General features: G+C 38.5%; 1 protein-coding gene across 6 annotated transcripts in view; it reads right to left on the bottom strand.

The window, feature by feature from the left end:
* Positions 1 to 358: 358 nt before the first annotated feature.
* Positions 359 to 21,085, bottom strand: part of BTLA (B and T lymphocyte associated) — a 39,837-nt gene continuing 19,110 nt past the window's right edge. For 2 of the 6 annotated variants that reach the window (XM_047099061.1, XM_047099058.1), the window contains 5 exons: positions 15,244 to 15,567; positions 7,966 to 8,001; positions 6,623 to 6,781; positions 5,106 to 5,152; positions 359 to 1,447 (listed from right to left, as the gene is read on the bottom strand). In XM_047099061.1, coding sequence (XP_046955017.1) covers positions 1,172 to 1,447; positions 5,106 to 5,152; positions 6,623 to 6,781; positions 7,966 to 8,001; positions 15,244 to 15,567 — 842 coding nt within the window. In that variant the 3' untranslated portion in view covers positions 359 to 1,171. Of the gene's footprint in view, positions 1,448 to 5,105; positions 5,153 to 6,622; positions 6,782 to 7,965; positions 8,002 to 15,243; positions 15,568 to 16,690; positions 16,815 to 21,085 lie in introns of all 6 variants that reach the window. The other 4 variants (XM_047099065.1, XM_047099062.1, XM_047099063.1 and 1 more) reach the window with 4 other exon arrangements.

Raw genomic sequence — 21,085 nt, 5'->3', positions numbered from 1 at the left:
TGAAAGTATGGTGACCTGGGCTGGCCAACTAAATATTCAAGACTTTTCTCCATTCCATTTTTTTTTTTTAACATTTATTTATTTTTGAGAGACAGAGAGAGGCAGAGCATGAGCAGGGGACAGGGAGAGAGACACACACACAGAATCCGAAGGAGGCTCCAGGCTCTGAGCTGTTTGTTAGCACAGAGCCTGACGTGGGGCCCGAACTCATGAACCGCAAGATCATGACCTGAGCTGCAGTTGGGCGCTCAACTGACTGAGCCACCCAGGCACCCCTCTCCATTCCATTAATAGTTCTTTTAATTTGCTATCAGATCAACTATGAAGCAGTTTAAGTCATTAATCTGCATTTGCTCGATGATGCTTATTTTTATGTTTATTTAAACAACCACGAGTATATTAATTCAGCAGCATTATATCACATTCATATACATTAGTCCATGTGACCTAACCACTGAGTCACAACTTTGTTTATAAATGCACCACACATTAATTGCTCCATTACTACCTATATTTGCTCAACAATGTAAAACCATTTGCGTGTCAGGTATGGAGAGCATCTGCTCCACGGTAGTCGGTGTAGCCAACATCTTTACTGAACCATTTATGCTTTCCATTCTTTTCTTATATCAAGTCTAAAGTTACTTCTTTACATTAAAAAAAAAAACAGTATTAGAGGGACAGAGGAATATTTCTCATCATGGAAGAATGACCAGAAATAAACATATTATCATGACTGTGTTGATGGTTAGTCAAATTGGGACATCCTTTCTTTGTCAAGAGAGTGTAGTGAACTGATCCAGATAACACAAACCTCTCTTACTTACATGTGTCTCTTATCCTCCAAAAAATATATTAGCTTTGTACATTGGGTAAAATGTAGCTACGTTTAAATATTCTGCCACTCTGCTACTCATAATATCACTTAGTCTTGGAGGGAAAGGTTTTTGTGTTGTTGTTCAAAGGGGTCATATAAAAAGTTCCCTCAGAATTTGGGGGGAGAAATTTTAGTCATTTGTCCTATGAACCCTTAAGACCCGAGCACCAACATGAACCTCCTTAAAGTGAAGCTTCTCAGGTCAAGGAATGTTATTTAACCTTTTGTTGGGCTTGGTAATGGTGTTGACATGCATATCTTTCAGTGATCACCAGTTGGAGATCAAGATCGAATTTAACTCCTCACACATATGGCCGCATATTCTGTAGGTGTTTCTTTCACATTCCTTGATTGTCTTGGGTTTATTCCAATGACAGAATGGTTCAAAGAAGCGTAAACAATGCCCTGCTTGTTTTCCTCCAGACACGGGTTAGAATAAACTTCAGACTCTTCCTGGACCCTGAACCAGGGGTCATTATCATAAGTACTAGTTTCTGATAGCAGTGTTTGGGGATTTTGCCCGGTTCCCACTTCAGTTTCCTCACTCCGAAAGGGCTGGGGAATATCAACCTATAAGAGAAAAAAGATTGTTTTAACTACCATGTGGTAGTGCATACAATTAGCAAACTATTAGTATATGCTAAATGGAGTCAACACATCACCAGAAATAATTTATTCTTCCTCACATTTGCTGCTGACATCCACATTTTTAGCATATTCTTATTTGTTAAAAGATGAAAGTCTTAGGAACACTATGTTCCTCCCAAGTACTTATTTTGTGCTTTGTTATTGTTCACTTTTGAGGTCACAGAACACTTTTCTTTAAGTTTTATTTATTTATTTAGAGAGAGACAGAGCATGAGCTGGGGACGGGTAGAGAGAGGGAGAGAGAATCCCAAGCAGGCTTAGCACTGTCAGCACAGAGCCCAAAATGGTGCTCCATCCCACGAACCATGAGATCATGACCTGAGCCAAAATCAAGAGCTACATGTTTAACCAAATGAGCCACCCAAGTGCCCCAACAGAATACTTTTCAATCTCTCAGCCCAAATTAATAAGAAAAGCATAAATATACCACAAGAAACTTCAGACAGCTTATAAGATAATGGATAGCATTAACACAGCTTAGAAGTAAATGATTAAAAATAAAATAGAACAGATGCCCTCTAAGGGGTCAGAAAGAATAAATATGATGAGTTATCCAAGATACATTATTATGATTTAAAACCTGGAATTAGAAATTGCTTTCAATTTTGGAAAAGGAGGGCCTAACTGCAGGAAAAATTTTACAATATTTGGATTATCACAAGAAAATTATTATACTTCCAAATAATTCAAATATCTTAAAGCTTCTGAGAAAGAGGTGAACTTAAAAAAAAAAAAAAGAGAGGGACACCTGGGTGGCTCAATCGGTTAAGCATCCAACTTGGGCTCATGATCTCACTGTTTGTGAGTTCGAGCCCCGCATCAGGCTTTCTGCTGTCAGCATAGAGCCTGCTTCGGATCCTCTGTTCCCCGTCTCTCTGCCCCTCCCCTACTCGTGCTTTCTCTCTCTCAAAAATAAATAAATATTTTTAAAAATTAAGAAAAAAAAGGGGAAAAGAGGTGAACTTACAAAAACTAAAATAAAATGTGTCCTGATGATTCTCACTCTTTTCAGTTATTTGTTACCCACTCCTAACTATTCAAGGACATTACCAGGTAAAAATGAAGATATTATTTTAACTCTAAGAGTTGTTAATTCAATTTTTAATCACAATTTTGCCAGTCAATTTACATACATGAAGTTTGGTCTAACTCCGTGAAGGTATCAGATCCACAGTCTTTGACAGTCTACATGCCTGTCTGGTCCTTTATCGTCCTTATTTTGTATGTGAAGTAACCCATATCCTACCCCTTCCTGGCAGAATTCTACCACACGTGCACATCTGGCCCTATCCCAAGAAACTAAGCATTAGATGCTGAGTACACCGCTACCCTTCAATGAGGTGGCTGCCCAGGAAACAGCTCTAAGGCAGGATGATTGAATGAGGCAGGAATAGCTTTACCCCCCTCAGTCTCTTAGCTCAGTTGAAAAGTGTCCCAACCCCCATTCGAAGGAACCTGGGTAATTTCTCCAAAGAAGCTTTGAAGAAGAAAACTGTCATGTGACCTAATAAATAGCCATAAGTCCTCAATATAGCAACAAGATCCCTGTTGTACTTTTACAATTGTATAAAAGTCTGTCAACTCAGTTACCTGGCTCCCTTCCCAAAAGATGGCTGGTTTCTGTGGAAAACTTGGTTAGAATGAATGATGTAAAAGAAAACATGGTGTCCTGCAGCTGAGCCTATCCTGTAGGACCTCAGGAAAGTGGGTGGAGGCCATAAGGCTCTATCTGTGGATAGAGATGACAAACGCCAAAGCCACTATCCTACTCTATATTTGTAATGCCATTTTACAGTTTACAAAGCACTTTAAAAAAATACACAGTTCCGGGTTTTCAGTATTTTAACTATTTTTATATACTCCAGGGACCATTGTGGAATAAGATGAGAATTTCGGCTTTTATATGTACCTGCCATAATTTTACCAGTTCCTTTCCCTCCGTTGGATTTCTATTCCACTGATTTCAATACAAGTCCCTTCCTAAGCAATCTTTAATCTCAAAGATCTAATATGGCATCACTATATTTTCTGAAATGTTGGCCAACTCAAATGGGCCAAAGCTGTGAGTTCCTGCAAAAGACACAGGCATCTTAAAACAAAATTCCTAAATAATTGCACACATAGAGAAGCCCGTTCAATTCAACTTCAGATCATAAATAATTTGTTCAGCCTACACAGGAAGACATATGACTACATTTTAGCCAAGCTGGGCTTTATCTAAACAAGAAACTATTTAGATTATTGTTTTAGATAGTTTCATAGATCTCAGTCCTGATTGTAACAGAATGTAGTTCATTGTTGTTCACTATAGGAAGAAAGAAAACAACATTTAAGAAAATTTTCCTACTTGAAAAAACAAAACTTCAGCACACAACACAATGATGCTTACTGCTGCTTACTAAAAACTTAATACGAGTTTACAAAGTTGAATGTATTTGGTTTGATTTAAAATTGGGCAACCTGGTGAGGAATGCTGAGTGTCATTTAATATTATACATAAAATTATTGGCTGTATCTGCCTTTGGTATTTCTGGAACTTTTGAGAAGGTTACTACAACTTTATCTCTACCCTTCCACAGTGAAACATGCACGCACACACACACACACACACGCACACACACACACACTACACACACACACACAGACACGTTCCTTTGCAGTACCTCATTTACGATTATTTGTTTTTAACTGAAGACCCTCACTAAAATTTTTTCAGAAATGTATTGCCTCATCTTCCATTTTTTTTGAGTTCCAATATTTACACAACATTGAGCCCCAAATAAAAAGCCTATGTTTAGATTCCAAGAACTTGTAGGGAAACGACACTGCTTCCAAAATGCCCTTGGCTTTGTCTGAGAGGTCTCTTCCTTGATGAGCCCACACCCATTATGAGAGTTTTTGCATAATAACTAGACTTAGGGTCATGTTTCTTTAGCTGCTGGGAGTCTGTGAAGAAATCACATGTCATTTACGAGATTATTTATGGTTCATTCTTTCATTAACTCTCAATTCTCTACCAAAAGACTTTAAGGTGTTTTTGTGAGAATATTTAAATAGCCTGAAGTCACATAACAGGCCAATAGCAAGCCAAGGCTGTACAAGCTACTCTCTGACTTTTCTGCTTCAGGTCTACCCTGCCACTAATGCCCTTCCAAAAGGCCACTTATTGTGAGACTTGTGAATTCTGAAGAATCTTTGCTGCAGGTGGAGATTAATGTAAAATAAACACATCCTGGGTGGCTCAGTCGGTTAAGTGTCCGACTTCGGCTCAAGTCATGATCTCACAGTTTGTTGAGTTCGAGCCCCGTGTCGGGCTCTGTGCTGACAGCTCAGAGCCTGCAGCCTGCTTCGGATTCTGTGTCTCCCTCTCTCTCTGCCCCTCCTCTGCTCTCTCTCTCTCTCCAATAAATAAACATTAAAAAAATAAACACATTTTTAGAAGTAAGTCTATATATAGCATTTAGAACAGTTCCTGGGACAGGGTAAATGTTACATAGACTTATTAAATTTAAAATATTATATCAAGATTCAGATGGTATAACATAGATTGCATTTGTTTTAACAGATGCATGGAACATACCAGGTTTATTTCCCTTCCTGCTGTGTCAGAAGGCTCCTTTTTTTCTGCTGGAATTCAAAAAGACAAATAAGAAACCAAGAAGAGTAAAGAACGACACCAAATTCTTTCCCAATTCCCTGTAAGTTAAGGTTGTGGTAAGAATATGTGTTTTGGAATCAGATTGCTAGGTTGAAATTCTGGGGCAGAGGTGGGATGCCTCCCAGGCCAGTGGCAGCGTTGCTATTTGTTTTGACGTGTTTATTTGCTGGAACCAACAAGGCACATACACTTCGGTTTGTGTACATTCACTGGCTCTTCCCTTCTGACTCCGGAGAGTCCTATGGCATATCCAAGAGGAAGGGGCAGGATGTACTGTATCACTTTAAACAGGCTGGAAATCCTGTTCTGGGGACATTCTATACCTGATGCCAGACACACTGCTGTCCCCTCACCCACAAAGGCCAGGATCTCCTATGGCCCAGTTCACTTCAGATATAGTAGATCAAAGCATTTATTCCTGCCTCTTTTTCTAAAGTTTTCTAAAGCAGCCTCAAGAAAGATGGTGAAAGCTAGGGAGGGACTATCGAAAGAGACTTGGAGTTGCACATGTGAAGTGGGGGTTACAGAGGATTCCTTCAGTATTCTGAGAATGTTCTGGGCTCCGGAAGTCCTTACCACAAAACACCGAAAGTACTTTTGCCCAGACAAAGCTTTCTCTTGTGGCAGAGAAAAGGGTTGCTCTGTGTAGCTCTGTTTCTGTAGCTACCCTGAGGCTGCCCATGTGGGAGCTGGGATGGGAGGAGATGGCAGAGCGGGAAAAGTAAAGAGAGAGAGAACAGGGATGTTTTGGAACAGAGCTGCATCAGAATTCTCTACACATCTCTTTCTTACTATGTTTAAGTGTTTGCTCCCGACACCAAAGGAATTCTTACACAAGCAGAAGGGAATTGTTACCAAGATTTCACACCTCTCTTGTCCTAGCCAAACCCACATTTTTTCAAATGCATTACTTTTGGGTGAGAGTTCAGTTCAGGCCTGTGTTTGCGGTGGCAAAAGAAAGTACAGACATAGGAATTTCCTTCTGGGAAATACAGTCTTCATTTAGGCAAGGGCGTGTATGAGTGGTATGATGTGGTGTGGCTCTGAAAAAGAGGATGAGACAAACTAACTCAAAGCAGACTTGTTGGCCTGAGAGATTATGTCAACCTCCCTTTCACTACCCTTAAAGTTTAGAAGAGCTGCTTGTCACATAAACTTAAGACAGACACAAGTGGAATGGGTCAGTCCCAGCCACATGCCCTCTTTAGCACAGGCCTGGGGCACTGTGCTGTGGAGAACATGCCTCTCTATGACTGGAGGGGATCTGAATTAATCCATTTGTCTTTTTGGTGGAAGGATGTTGTCCCTGAGGAAATCATTATCCATGGCTCCTTGCAGAATATGGGAAAGAAAACAAGAACCAACTAAAAATCAATCAGCCCTAGTAACTGACCCCCAGATGTGTAGCATACAAGCAGCAGATGGAAGGTAGAACCCACCTTGGTGCCTTCTAAGGCAGAAGAACAGGCACAAACAGGTAATGAGCAGAGGCAATGCCCCCAAAGGAAGCAAACTATAAAGCATCCATCGTTTGTCCGCCGTCACTTCCTGAGAGGGTGGTCCTGAGGCACCAGTTGTATCTGAAATGTGAGTCAATGCTAAAGACAGTTAGGAAATTTCAGATATAATAGGATCGGTAATACCTCCTGCATCATCAGAACTTGAATGAAGGAGATTTCCAGCTGATGCCTCTATTTCCCTTCCGGGATGCATTCCCACAGAACCCCTGGCCTCAGTATTCTCACCCACCTCTTGCTTTATTGATGAGCATATGTGGGTGGCTCTGGGTTAAAATTCATCTTTTGTAAGAATTTGTAATTCTGCTAGGATTGATCCCCTCTAAAAGAATACCCATAACAGCTCTCAGAAAGCACTTCACCAAGCTTTGTCTTACTTGACTTACTTACTTGACATTGACATTGTCTTACTTAACTCTCATATTCACCACTAAAGAAAAGTAAAGAAACTGTTATTTTTATCTAGTTCCATGCCTTGATAAAAGGGTTATTGTTCCAAGACTCTTACCCGAGGTCAGATAGCTAGTGAGTTGTAGTTGGGACCCAAGCCAACATGTTTTTGATACTAAATTCCAGTTTCTTTAACACAAAGGTCTTTTTGTTGTCTCGTAACTCTTTGGTATCTCCATATACTATATAATTTTGTTATCTACAGACAGCCTTGTTATCTCCAAATATGCTCTGCTGGGCATACAGCTTATACTCATTGCTATGATCAATGTTAACATGCGTTAATGTTCTGTTTGTCCATGATAGGTTGCAACTAATCGACTGATCGTGAAACAATTTAATAGACCACAAAAAAAATTAAAAATAAGAATCACAACAGGATAGAAAAAAATCAGAATGCATCACACAGCATTAATTTTGTATATATGTTAAGTATTTTATGCAGCAAATTTTTATTTCTAAATATATTAACATAGTTATCTACCTTCTTCCTCATATGCTTGGTTCAAGGTAAAGGTGGTCAGGAGCTACTGAAGCTGGGCAAATAGTGCTTAGATAACAACAGAGTGGTAACAAAGTCTTCATTATCCATGCTGCAGCTGCTGCTTAGGTTAGGACAGCAGCCAAGTCATTACCAACAACAGACACAGCTGTCTGGGGGGAGGGTATGAATAGAAATAGGGACAAGGGTTCCCACATAGAAAACCTAATACAAAAAAAAAATTCACTCCATTAGGAAAATCCAACTTTTATCCTTTCTTCAACCATGAAACAATCTTATTTCCTTATTTTTATTTGACTAGTTTGATACTTACTTATTAGAGGGTATTCTGAATTATTTTGAGTCTGTTCTGAAATAGAAAAGCAAGATAAAGAATTGAAACTGGTTGCAAAAACAATACTTATGTGTGTCTAGAGTCAGAGTTAGTCTGAGAGGACTCCTGCATTTGCACACTAACCGAACCCAGTAACCCAGCTCAAAGGAGTTTGCATGACGTGCAAATCACCACCTCAAAGATCACGGACACAAAGTTAAGTCCCTAGATTTATTTCTTGAAAAATTACCCTAAATACAACACAAACGTCATCTGTCTGCGTTGATTCCCTTTTCCCTATTACTTAAGTATAAGGACAGAATACAGCCTGTATGACACCTTCCGGCACTTGGAAAAACAGGATGCTCATTCAGCAGGTGCTCCAAGTGAGTATGGAGGGCCACAAGGAAAGGATGCTTTGGAGGCCATGCTGACTACTCACTCTGAAACAGAGATTGTGCCTTTCACTTCCTGCCTACTCATACCACTCTCACTTTTCTGCTAAGAGAATGACCACTTGACTTTGTGAAGTTCCTAATCACGGACTGACCAAGGGAGGTTGGGGAGGATGTACAGGCCCATGTGCATTCCAGGGATTGTTCCCCAGCTCTGTCACCTTTTCTTCTGGGGCTTTGCTTTGCAAAGCACTTTTCCTCATTCTGGGAGAATACTGCTTTCCCAGCAGCGTCCAAGCCCTGACTCTGCGACAGCCCTGTTCTTACATGGACCAATTCTTAACTTGGACAAAGAAAGAGAGTCAGATGTAAAACAGGAAAATTCCCAATAGCGCCAAAGAAAGATATTTGAAGGGGAGAAATATTTTTTGTGTCACACCTCCACATCATTTTTATGCAAAGCATTGTTTTTTGTTTTTTTTTTTTAATTTTTTTTCAACGTTTATTTATTTTTGGGACAGAGAGAGACAGAGCATGAACGGGGGAGGGGCAGAGAGAGAGGGAGACACAGAATCGGAAACAGGCTCCAGGCTCTGAGCCATCAGCCCAGAGCCCGACGCGGGGCTCGAACTCACGCACCGCGAGATCGTGACCTGGCTGAAGTCGGACGCTTAACCGACTGCGCCACCCAGGCGCCCCAAAGCATTGTTTTTAAATATAATTTTATAGTATATTTTTCTCCTTCGGTACTCAGCTCACTGAGTACTCCCACATACAGAAGGAAAAGGAATTTTTCTTGAACTCTTTCCCTATTATGTTTGCTTTCATCACTTCATAAAAGGCAAAATCACACCCATTTCAAAGCCAATTCTGAAATAATTCATTTGACTTTTGTGAAGGAAGCAAGGATGACCCAGAAAAATATGACACAGTTCCTGCTTTCCAGACATTATAATTCTTCATGGGATAAAGAACATTTCCATACATTACTACAGTGCAAGGAAATGTCTGATAAATGAGAGGCACAGACCTTAAATGGCATAAAATTTGCTAGAAAAGAGAAATCACTTCCCCTAGGGTGAACATGGAAAGCTTCCTTAAGAATGTGGGAAATGGGCTGGGCTTGACAGGAAGGCCAGAATTGTGGTAAGTGGAGGCAGATGAGTGGTTGCCCTATGAGTGGAGAGAGCAGCATAGGGTGAAGACATGCGATGGCAGGTAAGGCTATGGGGCTGGAGTAGAGGCTCATGGTGGAGTCCAGAAGCAATCAAGGAAGGTAGGTGTGGGTGGACTGTGGAAGGCCTTGAATGTTGGTTAAATGGGAGCCCAATATGGGAAGCACCGCAGATGCTCTGCGGGGACTCAGGAAAGGAGCGGCATTATGGAAGACATTTATTAGGCAAGTGAAGTGTATTAGGAAGATGTTTGGCTGAAATGGACTAAAACAGGAAACACTAAAGACAAAGAGTCCATAAGGCTGAATGGAAGATTTGGAAGGAAGATAATGAAAGTTTGAGATGCTCATGAAGCTACAGGAAGGAAGCAATTCCAGAGTGAAGGTTGCTGCCAGACAAGAGTAGATGGCCAAAGCAAAGTCCTGGGGACCTCCCCTTAGGGCAGGAGCACTGATTCAAAAGTGATAAGAAAGTCAGGAGAGTACAGATTAGAATAGGAATCTCCAAAGGGAAATTTAAAAAGCCCTTCCTGTCTTCTAGGTAGCTTTTCCTTCTCACATCTCCATCTTTCTTGCTCATCCCCAGTGTGATCCTAATAAGCACATCGCCCCCCACCACCCCCACACTCCCCCCCCGCCACCCCCACACTCCCCCCCCCCCCCGCCCCACAGGCACAGGGTTCAAGAGAGAAGCTGCCTCTGTTCCCTTTGGCCCCTTCCTCCCCAAGGGAGACAGATTGTTGATCCTAATTTCAGCTCCGACTTTTTCCTAGAACAGGAACCTTCATGCACTTTACAAACTGTGCAACCATCTGTAGTGGCTGTGGCATGACCCCAAAATGGGACAGAGGAGACACAGTAATACCCCTGGGACACTGTCATGCCATAAGTCATTTTTGGGTTGCCTCTGACCTTGGCTGAATTCCTCCCTCTTGCACAGAAGGGGGTTAATTCCCACAAAAGAAGACAGAATTACACAAGACAGTCCCTCTTCCAAGGAGAGTGGACTCAATGCCACTGCATTTAATTTTATTATACATTATATTAATATACATTATATAAATAATCTAATAGCACTGAATTACTATTTCATAGCATCATTAATATCCTGGAAGTAATGTTTTGCAAGTTTTGCTTATTTTTATCATTTTATTTTGCCAGTTAAAAAAGTACTGCTTCTTAAAAAAATTCAATATTTTACCTCATTATGTGAATGTGCAATTTTCTCCAGAAAGGATTCATTCCATAATCTATAGTATAAGCTTCTCCAGGTTGTTAAAGGCAATTGTTTCACTTTGCATAGATGATGTTATTTAATTCATTTAAGAATTATAAAGAAATATTTATTGAACACCTACTATGTGCTACACACTGTGCCATCTATTTGTAGAGAAGCAAAAATGTTTAAGACACAGCTTCCATTCCAGAGGTTTATAAGCCAATGCACGGATAGTCACAGGCAATTAGCATTGAGTTTGATAACAAATTTGCAAAAGCAGGGTCTCCAACTCTGCCTTAAATCCCTTCTACACTTCTGTGCTTGATGATAGAGGTTGTAACCAGCGCTAGATTGTTGTGCATTCCTTTACCAGGCTGCTTTCAGAGGTCTTAAAATAACTTAAAAGATTTTTAAGGAATTTAAGTGGATTCCTTCATTGGGTTACTTTAAGGGAGTTAAAAGATGCTCCAAAGTGTGCATATATAGTAATAAATTAATTTTTACAAACACAAAGTGTATGCATTCAAATGAATGGTGTCCATAGAGGAAGTGACTGCATACGTCTGCATCTAGATATCAGACATTACTATTGCACCAGAACTCTTTGAAATTTCTCTTTGCAGTAATCTTCATGGTCAATTTAACATAAATATTATTATTTTAATATTTTAAAGCATACAACTTAGTGTAATGTTGTACAACTCTCTAGTGTTGTGCACTATCTACTTTCAGAACATTTTCATCATCCCCAAAGGAAATTCCATATACATTAAGTAGTTACTCCCATTAACCCTTTCTGCCAGCCTCTGGCAGCCATTAGTCACTTTCTATCTCCACAGATTTTTCTGTTCTTCGTATTTCATGCAAACAGAATCAAGATTATAATATGTAATCTTTTATATCTGGCTTCTTTTACTTAGCACAATGTTTTTGAAGTTCAACAGTTTTGTAACGTAACAGTACTTCATTCCTCTTTTGCCTGAATAATATTCCACTGTATGAATATAACACATTTCCTTTATCAGTTTGACAAACATTTGGATTGTTTCGACTTTTTGACTTTTGTGAATAGTATGGCTATAAGCATTCATGTACAAGTTTTAATGTGGACATATACTTTCATTTCACTTGGATATTGCTGGGTCTTGTGGAAACTATGTTTAACCTTTTGAAGAAAGGTTGCCAGACCTTTTCCAAAGGAACTGCAACATTTTACATTCCCACCAGCACAGTACAAGGAGTTCAATTTGTCCACATCTTTGCTATCACTTGTTATTTTCCATTAAAAAAAAATCTAGTAATCTTAGTGTGTGTGAGTGGTGTCTCATTGTGATTTTGATTTGCGTTCCTCTAATAACTAATGACATCGAGCATTTCTTCATGTGCTTATTGGCCATTTATATATTTTCTTTGAAGGAATGTCTATTCAGTCTTTTGCCCATTTTAATTGAGTTGCTTATCTGTTGTTGAGTTGTAAGACTTCTTTATATATTCTGGGTACTAGTCCCTTATCAGATATATGATTTGCAAATATTTTTCTCACATTCTATATGTTGTCTTTTTATTCTCTTTATAGTGTCCTTTGATGTACAAAAGTTTTTTTTTTTAATTTTTTTTTCAACGTTTATTTATTTTTGGGACAGAGAGAGACAGAGCATGAACGGGGGAGGCGCAGAGAGAGAGGGAGACACAGAATCGGAAGCAGGCTCCAGGCTCTGAGCCATCAGCCCAGAGCCCGACGCGGGGCTCGAACTCACGGACTGCGAGATCGTGACCTGGCTGAAGTCGGACGCTTAACCGACTGCGCCACCCAGGCGCCCCTGATGTACAAAAGTTTTTAATTTTTATGAAGTATAATTTATTTATTCATGTATTTATGTATATATGCTTTTGATGCTGTAGCAAAATAATATTGACAAATCCAAGATCATGAAGATCTACTCCTGTGTTTTCCTCTAAGGAAAAATAGTATTAAAATTTTATACAAACATAGATTCTATTGTTTTAGTTCTTATATTAAATATCTGATCCATTTTTACTTATTTTTACATGTTGTATGAGGTAGAGGTCCAAATTCATTTTTCTGTGTATGTATATCCAATTGCCTCAGCACTATTTACTGAAGAAACTATCATTTTTCCATTGAATGGGTTTGGAAGTCTTGTTAAAAGTCAATTGGCCAAAAGAAGACATCCAAATGGCTAAGAGACCCATGAAAAGATGCTCACTATCATTCATAATCAGGGAAATACAAATCAAAACTACAATGAGATACCACCTCAGATTGGTCAGAGTGGCTAAAATTAAAAACTCAGGGAACAACAGATGTTGGTGAAGATGTGGAGAAAGGGCAACCCTCTTGCACTGTTGGGGAATGCAAACTGGTGCAGCCACTCTGGAAAACAGTGTGGAGGTTCCTCAAAAAATTAAAGATTGATTACCCTATGACCCAGAAATGGCACTACTAGGAGTTTATCCAAAGGATACAGGAGTGCTGATTCATAGGGGCACATATACCCCAATGTTTATAGCAGCACTTTCAACAATAGCCAAATTATGGAAAGAGCCTAAGTGTCCATTGACTGATGAATGGATAAAGAGGATGTGTTTTATATACACAAAGGAATACTACTTGGCAATTAAAAAGAATGAAATCTTGCCATTTGCAACAACTTGGATGGAACTGGAGGGTATTATGCTAAGTAAAATAAGTCAGTCAGAGAAAGACAGATATCATGGTTTCATTCATATGTGGAAGTTGAGAAACTTAACAGAAGACCATATGGGAAGGGAAAGAAACAAAAATATATAGTTACAAACAGAGAGGAAGGCAAACCATAAGAGACTTTTAAATGCAGAGAACTGAGGGTAGAAAGGGGTGGGGGGCAGGGAAAATGGGTGATGGGCATTGAGGAGGGCTCTTGGGATGAGCACTGGGTGTTTTATATAAGTGATGAATCACAGGAATCTACTCCCGAAGCCAAGAGTACACTGTATACACTCTGTGTTAGCTAACTTGATGATAAATTATCAAAAACAAAAAAAGTCAATTGACCAAAGATGTGTGGATTTATTACAGACTCTCAATTCTATTCTATTGATCTTTATATCTATACTATGTCAGCACCACACTGTTTTGATTATTGTAGTTTTGTAGTACATTTTAAAATAAAGGAGTGTGAGTCCTCTAACTTTGCTCTTCTTTTTCAAGATTTTTTTCAGCTATTTTGTATTTGTTGCAACTTTATGTGAATTTTAGGATCAGCTTTTTCATCTATGCAAAAAAAGAAAAAAAAAACGTTTGTTGGGATTTTGATGGGAATTGTATTGAGTCCATAGATCACTTTGGGAAATATTGCCACATTAACAATTTTAAGTCTTTTAGCCATATTTTGTTCAGTGTACAAGTGTTGAGTCTCCGAGGTTAGATTAATTTGTAAGTATTTTATTCTTTTTGATGCTATTATAAATAGAATTGTTTTTGTTTTTAATTTCCTTCTCAGATTGTTCATTGGTAACGTATAGAAATACCACTGACTTTTTTAGTTGATCATACAACCTTGTTGAATTCATCTATTCACTCTAGTAGCTTTTTGTGGATTTTTAATGATTTTCTATATATATAATCATATCATCTGTGAATAGAGATAGTTTCACTTCTTCTTGTTCAATTTGGATGCCTTTTATTTCTTTTTTCTTGTCTAAGTGCTCTGGCTGGAACTTCCAGTTCAGTATTGAATAGAAGTGACAATAGTAGACATTCTTGTCTTCTTCCTGTTCTTAGAGGAAAAGCTTTCAATCTTTTACCATTGAGTATGATGTGAGATTTTCGTAAATCAAACTTTTAAAAAAAATTTTTCCTCTACTTCTCTCTTTGCTTTCCATTTTTTATTCTAGGTTTTTAACTTCAACCTGTTCTCCTGATATTTGAGCCTATTTGAGGACCTCTGGGAGGGACTGGGGAGGCAGCTAAAACTATGAACGTCCTCAAATCACATCAGGGAGTCAGGTTTATTTGTGTGCTGTTTGCTCTCTGTGCAAACTGTGAATTATTAACAAGCTTATAATTGTCTGAGCACCACAAATGTAACTTCAAGGATTTGTTATCAACAAAAGTCAAGGACTGGTAAGTGGACGAAAAAATAGAAGGAAAAGAGGACAAAGAATAGACAGCTATCTACTACTATTGGTATTCACTTTGTAATTTTTTCCATATTTCAGTGATCTACTTTTGGATTTATCAAATAAATGCTATACCCCCTAAAGGCAAGAACAAGAACTTTTATTGTATTTTTTTCTCTATTCTTTTTTATCTCACTCACCTCAAAATTACATACACACGTGCTCACACAGATAACCATCTGAGGAGTGTGGCAACCTTCTCATTTACATGAGTTCAGTGTCTAACATAATCACTTGAGAATCTGGGTCCTCCTTTTCCTTGAAACATGTTGAAAAAATATCAGATAGCCCTGGAGTGCAGAACTCACCTGTCACATTAATGGTTACTGAATGGCTTTCAATAACTCCAGATGTAAAATTCGCAGAACAGCGGTATGAACCAGAATCACTAGCCAGCGCGTGATTAAAATGAAGACTAAAAACTGAAATATTCTCCCCTTCTTTCCAAGTTGTGTATCCCAGAAGTTTATATGCAAGAGGTAAACAGTTTTTTCCTTTGAGCTTGCACCAGGTCACAATAGGCCTCTTAGTACAGTATTTCACAGGGCACTCCAGATTAAATGGATACCCTGCTGACACAGTGTATGTGGAATATCTCTTTACATACAGTTGTTCATTACATGATCTTTGCCCTGAAAGATGAAAACAAAATTAAAATCAAATATGCTCCGGAAGGACCAGATATTTGCGACTCAACAGTTTCTGCCAAAGATTTCTCAAATATGATCTTACAATTTTCCCAGATAACATTCTCAGTATATTAACCCCTAGTAACAAAGTGTCTGGTACATGGTAGACACATAATAAGTATTTGTCGAAAAAAATTTTCCTCAATTGTTCAATAACTTCCTCAATTTCTTAACTATTACTGATATTTTTAGGGGTGCCAGGGTGGCTCAGTTGGTTAAGTGTCCGACTTTGGCTCAGGTCATGATCTCATGGTCTGTGAGTTCGAGCCCCGTGTCGGGTTCTATGCTGACAGCTCACAGCCTGGAGCCTGCTTCGGATTCTGTGTCTCCCTCCCTCTCTGCCCTTCCCCTGCTCGCAATCTGTCTCTCTCTCTCAAAAATAAATAAACATTAAAAAAAATTTTAACTATTACTGATATTTTTATTATTATATTTTGCACTTACCATATTCTTTTTTATTTTTTTATTTTATTAAATATAATTTATTGTCAAGTTGGCTATTATAAAATATTTTATTTTATTATCTGGTAGCTACTTCAATAGTAGCAAATAATAACAATTTCTGTTCAATTATTTTATTATATTCCAAGGGCTGTTCAAAACACATCAAATATCTTAACTCATTTCATCTTCACAATAAAATATATATTATTATGAAACCTATTTTACAGATAAGGAAATTGATGTGCTGAAATTTGCCTAGTGTTATATGCTAATAATTAGGGGAATCACAACTCAAACTCATACTAGAGTCCATTATTCTATAATTCATTAACCATTACTCTGTTATTGTGTCTTGAGGAGTAACCACATTTTCTATTACTAGCTCTGATATATGCTAATAAGTGGGAGAGAGGAACTTTTGTTAACATCTATTTCCCTATAGTACCTGGCATTAGAAATTTTCTTTACTTGTTTCTCAAAGGCTTTAGTACTGCCTTGTAATTTTTTCCATGCCTTTTTCTATGTAGGACACATGCAGCTCAAGATAATTATTGAAAGATAGGATGTTCTGACATAACCTGAATGTTTTGTCTTCCAAAGTGGGAGGAGGAACACAATGTACCTCTTTTGGTCTGCATACAGGAAATTGCCTCCCTTTGTTTTGGTGGGAGAGTTTTTTCTTGGAAACAGGTTTTCTGTTATCTTCTACAAACCTTCTGTTAGTAATTGTCAATTGTACATAAAATCTAAAGCCAAGAGAAATAATTTATTTTTATTATTTTTTAAAGTTTATTTTTTGAGAGAGATAGAGAGTGAGAGGGGAGGGGCAGAGGGAGAGAAGGAGACAGAGAATCCCAAGCAGGACTTGAATAGAGGGCTTGAATTCCCAAACCATGAGTCATGACCTGAGCTAAAAACAAGAGTTGAACGTTTAACCCACTGAGCCACCCAGGCACCCCAAGAAAAATAATTTCTTAAATTATCAACATGATTGAGCAAGTTCTACTACCTTTAACCTGTCATGAAAGCATTTACCTTGTAACCTCAATATCTAGGACGCAACTTAGAACCAAGACACATGATGAAGAAATGTTCTCTAAACAAGCAAAATAAATATGGCAAGATCCCAAACTCCTCTCACTTGATACATAATCCTCATAACTTCATGATCATTTCCTAATTAGCCAGAGGGAATGATTGTGTTATATAACAGAGTAATAACTATGCTCATAATGAGAAGATTGAATCCACAGCAAAACTTTCAATTAGGTTTAATATATCCATTTTTTTGAAGCAAAGAATTCAACCCATTTTATTCAAAAGAATTTCACCAGAAATAGTCACTTCAAAAAATGTTTTGGCCTCCAAAGGGACAAATGTCAGTTACTTAGAACATATATATTCATTCTCTGATAATTGTTGGATTATATTGTCCCTCTGAAGACTCATGCACGTGAGCAAGAGAAATGGCACCAGTTTACGACAACCACTTAATATTTTTAGCATCAGTTACATGATGAGTGTATATAAATCATAGAATATTCCACTACTGAACTGACTCTCTGTGTTGGCAAATCAAAATAACTAAAATAGGCCAGACTCCTTTTAGTTAAGAACTCTGTAGAGGTCCATGCCTTTCTATTTTTCCATTAGAGCTAAGGTCTTGAGAGTGTTTTCTCTTTAAGTTCCTTTTCCTACATCCTGATAGTTTTTATCTTGAGTGTCTTTCCCTGTTTTGAGCTATTCTCTCAGCAATACATACAATACATCTGCCTAATTTATTTCACTCATCTTCAAGCACCGTTCTGAATAGATGTACTGTCTCACAAGTTAAAATGACATAAGCATAACCAAGATGATAGCCTAAACTCTCTTAAAAAAATTTTTTTTTACATTTATTTATTTTTGAGAGACAGAGAGAGACAGAGCACAAGTGGGGGAGGGGCAGAGAGAGAATGAGACACAGAATCTGAAGCAGGCTCCAGGCTCAGAACTGTCAGCACAGAGCCCAACGCGGGGCTTGAACTCACAAACCGTGAGGTTGTGACCTGAGCCGAAGTCTAACGCTTCACTGACTGAGCCACCCAGGGGCCCCAACCTAAATTCTCTTTTAAAGACAAAGCAGGCTAAGGGCTACTCCAATGTTGAAGTGGGAGACAGCTTTTGGCCCTGCATTGCACATGCTGCTCTACTTATCTTACTGCTCCACTTTATTTCGACACCTTTGCCAGCATAAATATTCTCATCTTTAGTTATTTCCTAACCTCCAAAAAAACCTCTCACTGTAATTTCTGCTCACATCTTGTCAACCTCTGTTGAGAAACTTGGTTGAATTCCCAGGAACCAGATTGAGAGAAGGGCCCTGCAGAGAACATTTAGAAACTTGTAGTATTTATTATATATTTATAAATGTATTGACACCTCAAACAAGTTCACTTTAAGACTTACTAATTCAGTTGCTTCCAAAAATTCAAAATAAAAATGAAAGCAAACTAAAAAGCCAAGTTATGAGCATGAAGTTTTCAAAAACTTGAAGAGAAAGGGTAAGATAATCTACCAAAAGGAAGTGCCTAACAATATAACACCTGGATGTGGTTAGACTTACGACAAAAAAGCAAAGAGGCCAGAATCTGAAAAGCCAAGTGAAACTCACATTTCCAGAACTCCATCCCCCCTAAAGTTAATAGATTATCTCAACCTCCTCACTTCCCTTTTCATGCACTTGGATAAATCAGTCATAGCGAGCCTAGGACTTGGTGCCAACATTGTGGAAAACAATAAGGTAGTTTTAGACAAAGACCCTCCTGCCCTCAAGAGGCTTAGCATTTAATTGATGAGACAAGGTTAACAATGCCACTTTCCCAGAATAAATTTACTATCTTCCGTTTTTTTAATCTTCAAATTGATCTGAGTTGAAAGAAGGGCTCAGAGAGAGCTTGTGTGTTCTTGTACGTTAGTTGTTAGGGGGTAGAGAAATAAATAAGGCAAGGTGTCTTCCTTCAAGGGGCTTGCCTTCTAATGGGAAATAAAGATGTTTGACAAACGAGAGAATGAAATAACACTATAAAGAGGTGTAACTTCGCTTGTGTGTACAGAGGCTTAACTTCAGCTGGGACTATTGGGATAAGGCTTGATGGAAAGGTTACATACTTTGAGCTGAACCTTAGTGAATGAATAGCTCTTTGATAATCAGCAGTGAATGGGACAGGGGAGGTATTTTAAGACTGAGCACATGGAAGGGCAAAGGCAGAGAAGCCAGGAATCTCATGGCAAATTCAAGGAATCGAAACTCACTTCGATCATGCTTTTCTCAAATAGTGACATGGAAACCACTGGTTGTTTCAGAATAAATGCAATAGCATTAGGAAGAACACACTAAAAGTTTGCTTGTTCACCATGAGAAAATACAGAGCCTGATTCTTTTGGGATATTTATAAAAGTCATGTAAATAGCTAAAAATTGGAATATTTATTCAAACATGGTTGTTCAAATACTAACATACTGTGTGACGGTGAGATAGCCACTCAGTCTCTCTGGTCCTCAATCTCTGTAAAACAGGATGAAAATAGGAAAATTCTTACCCACCATCCTCTCCTACACAAACACATACACAACTTCATCTCCCTCAGTGTGTGACCGATGTGATAAAACCAGCTCTAAGTCTCTCTTTTTACTACAGTACGTTACCTTTCCATTTAGCCATCAGCTCTCACCCAATGCTAGTAGCACAAGTGAATATCCCTTCTAGTCCCAACCTATGTGGTTGTGTGGTTGAGGGTAGGCAAGGAGAGCCAGCTGATGGTCCCAACCATGTCACTGACTCTCCCAATGGGATTACAGAAACATCACGGTGGTTCCTGCATACTCTTATCAGCAGGGCAAGGATCACTGACTGTCACATTGACTGGCACAGGGATTTTTCTTGAATGGAGGAATGAATAGACAAATGAAGACTTGCCAACAGGCACTAAAAGTCATCAAGAATATTCACTTTTTGTACAAAGAAAGTATTAACACTTCCCATCTCCCTGAGACTCAAGCGGATGTTTGTAGCACAGCAATACTGCACAGAGCTAAATGGCACCATTGCAAGTCTCCATCGGACAGGCACGTGGACACTTTGCTGCTTGTCCTGAATTATGAATAGCTATTTCACGGCATTCAGGAAATCAAAAGCTGTGCCCAAGGGGCTTGTCTTGTGAAACAATTATTTTCTAAAGAGAGGTGAAGATTGCAGTTGTTTTTGTTTGGGATGTATCAGCTAACATTAATTGTTCCTGCTGTTATTCTCAAACATTCATACTAATGCATAGGGAATTTTCAATGCTAAAAATAATTCAAATAAACATATGCAGTAAAAGAATGAAATTTCTACCATCCTCAGTCTTTCCTGTGATGAAGTATCCCTTTTTAAGTAACTGTAGGTTTAGGAAGACTTACATTTAAAAAATCCTTATGAAAACCATGACTGTTTAGCACAGCATGCATATTCCATGACCAGGGTATACCTAGCATATTTGATGCCCAGAGTGCACCATTTAAAAAAAAATTTTTTTTAACGTTTTAATTTATTTTTGAAGGAGAGAGAGAGAGAGAGAGAGAGCGCATGAGCAGGGGAGGGGTGGGGGCGGGGGGACACAGAATCTGAGCAGGCTCCAGGTTCTGAGCTGCCAGCGCAGAGTCCGATGAGGGGCTCGAACTCACAAACTGTGAGATCATGACCTGAGCCGAAGTCGGACACTTAACTGACTGAGCCACCCAGGTGCCCCTGAGAGTGCATTATTTTTAACAACCTCTTCCTCTATATGGAAAAATGTTTTCAGAAATCATGAAATGAAACAAACCATAAAATGGCCAAAAAATAAATATTCATTCAAATTCATATATAAAATCATGCAAATTAAAAAATACTTTTAAAATATTAGAATACAAAAAAATAAAAAATGCACAGCTATTTATTTAATAATTTTATTTAAATAAATTAAATTTAAAATAATTAAATTTATTTAATAAACAG

Source organism: Lynx rufus, unplaced genomic scaffold (genome assembly GCF_022079265.1).
Source record: "Lynx rufus isolate CCGP_SWC_20201006 ecotype Redwood Valley unplaced genomic scaffold, mLynRuf1.p SCAF_5, whole genome shotgun sequence".
Lineage (NCBI taxonomy): Eukaryota > Metazoa > Chordata > Mammalia > Carnivora > Felidae > Lynx > Lynx rufus.
The sequence above is the reverse complement of the archived record's forward strand: the minus strand, read 5'-3'. Positions and strand labels throughout refer to the sequence as shown.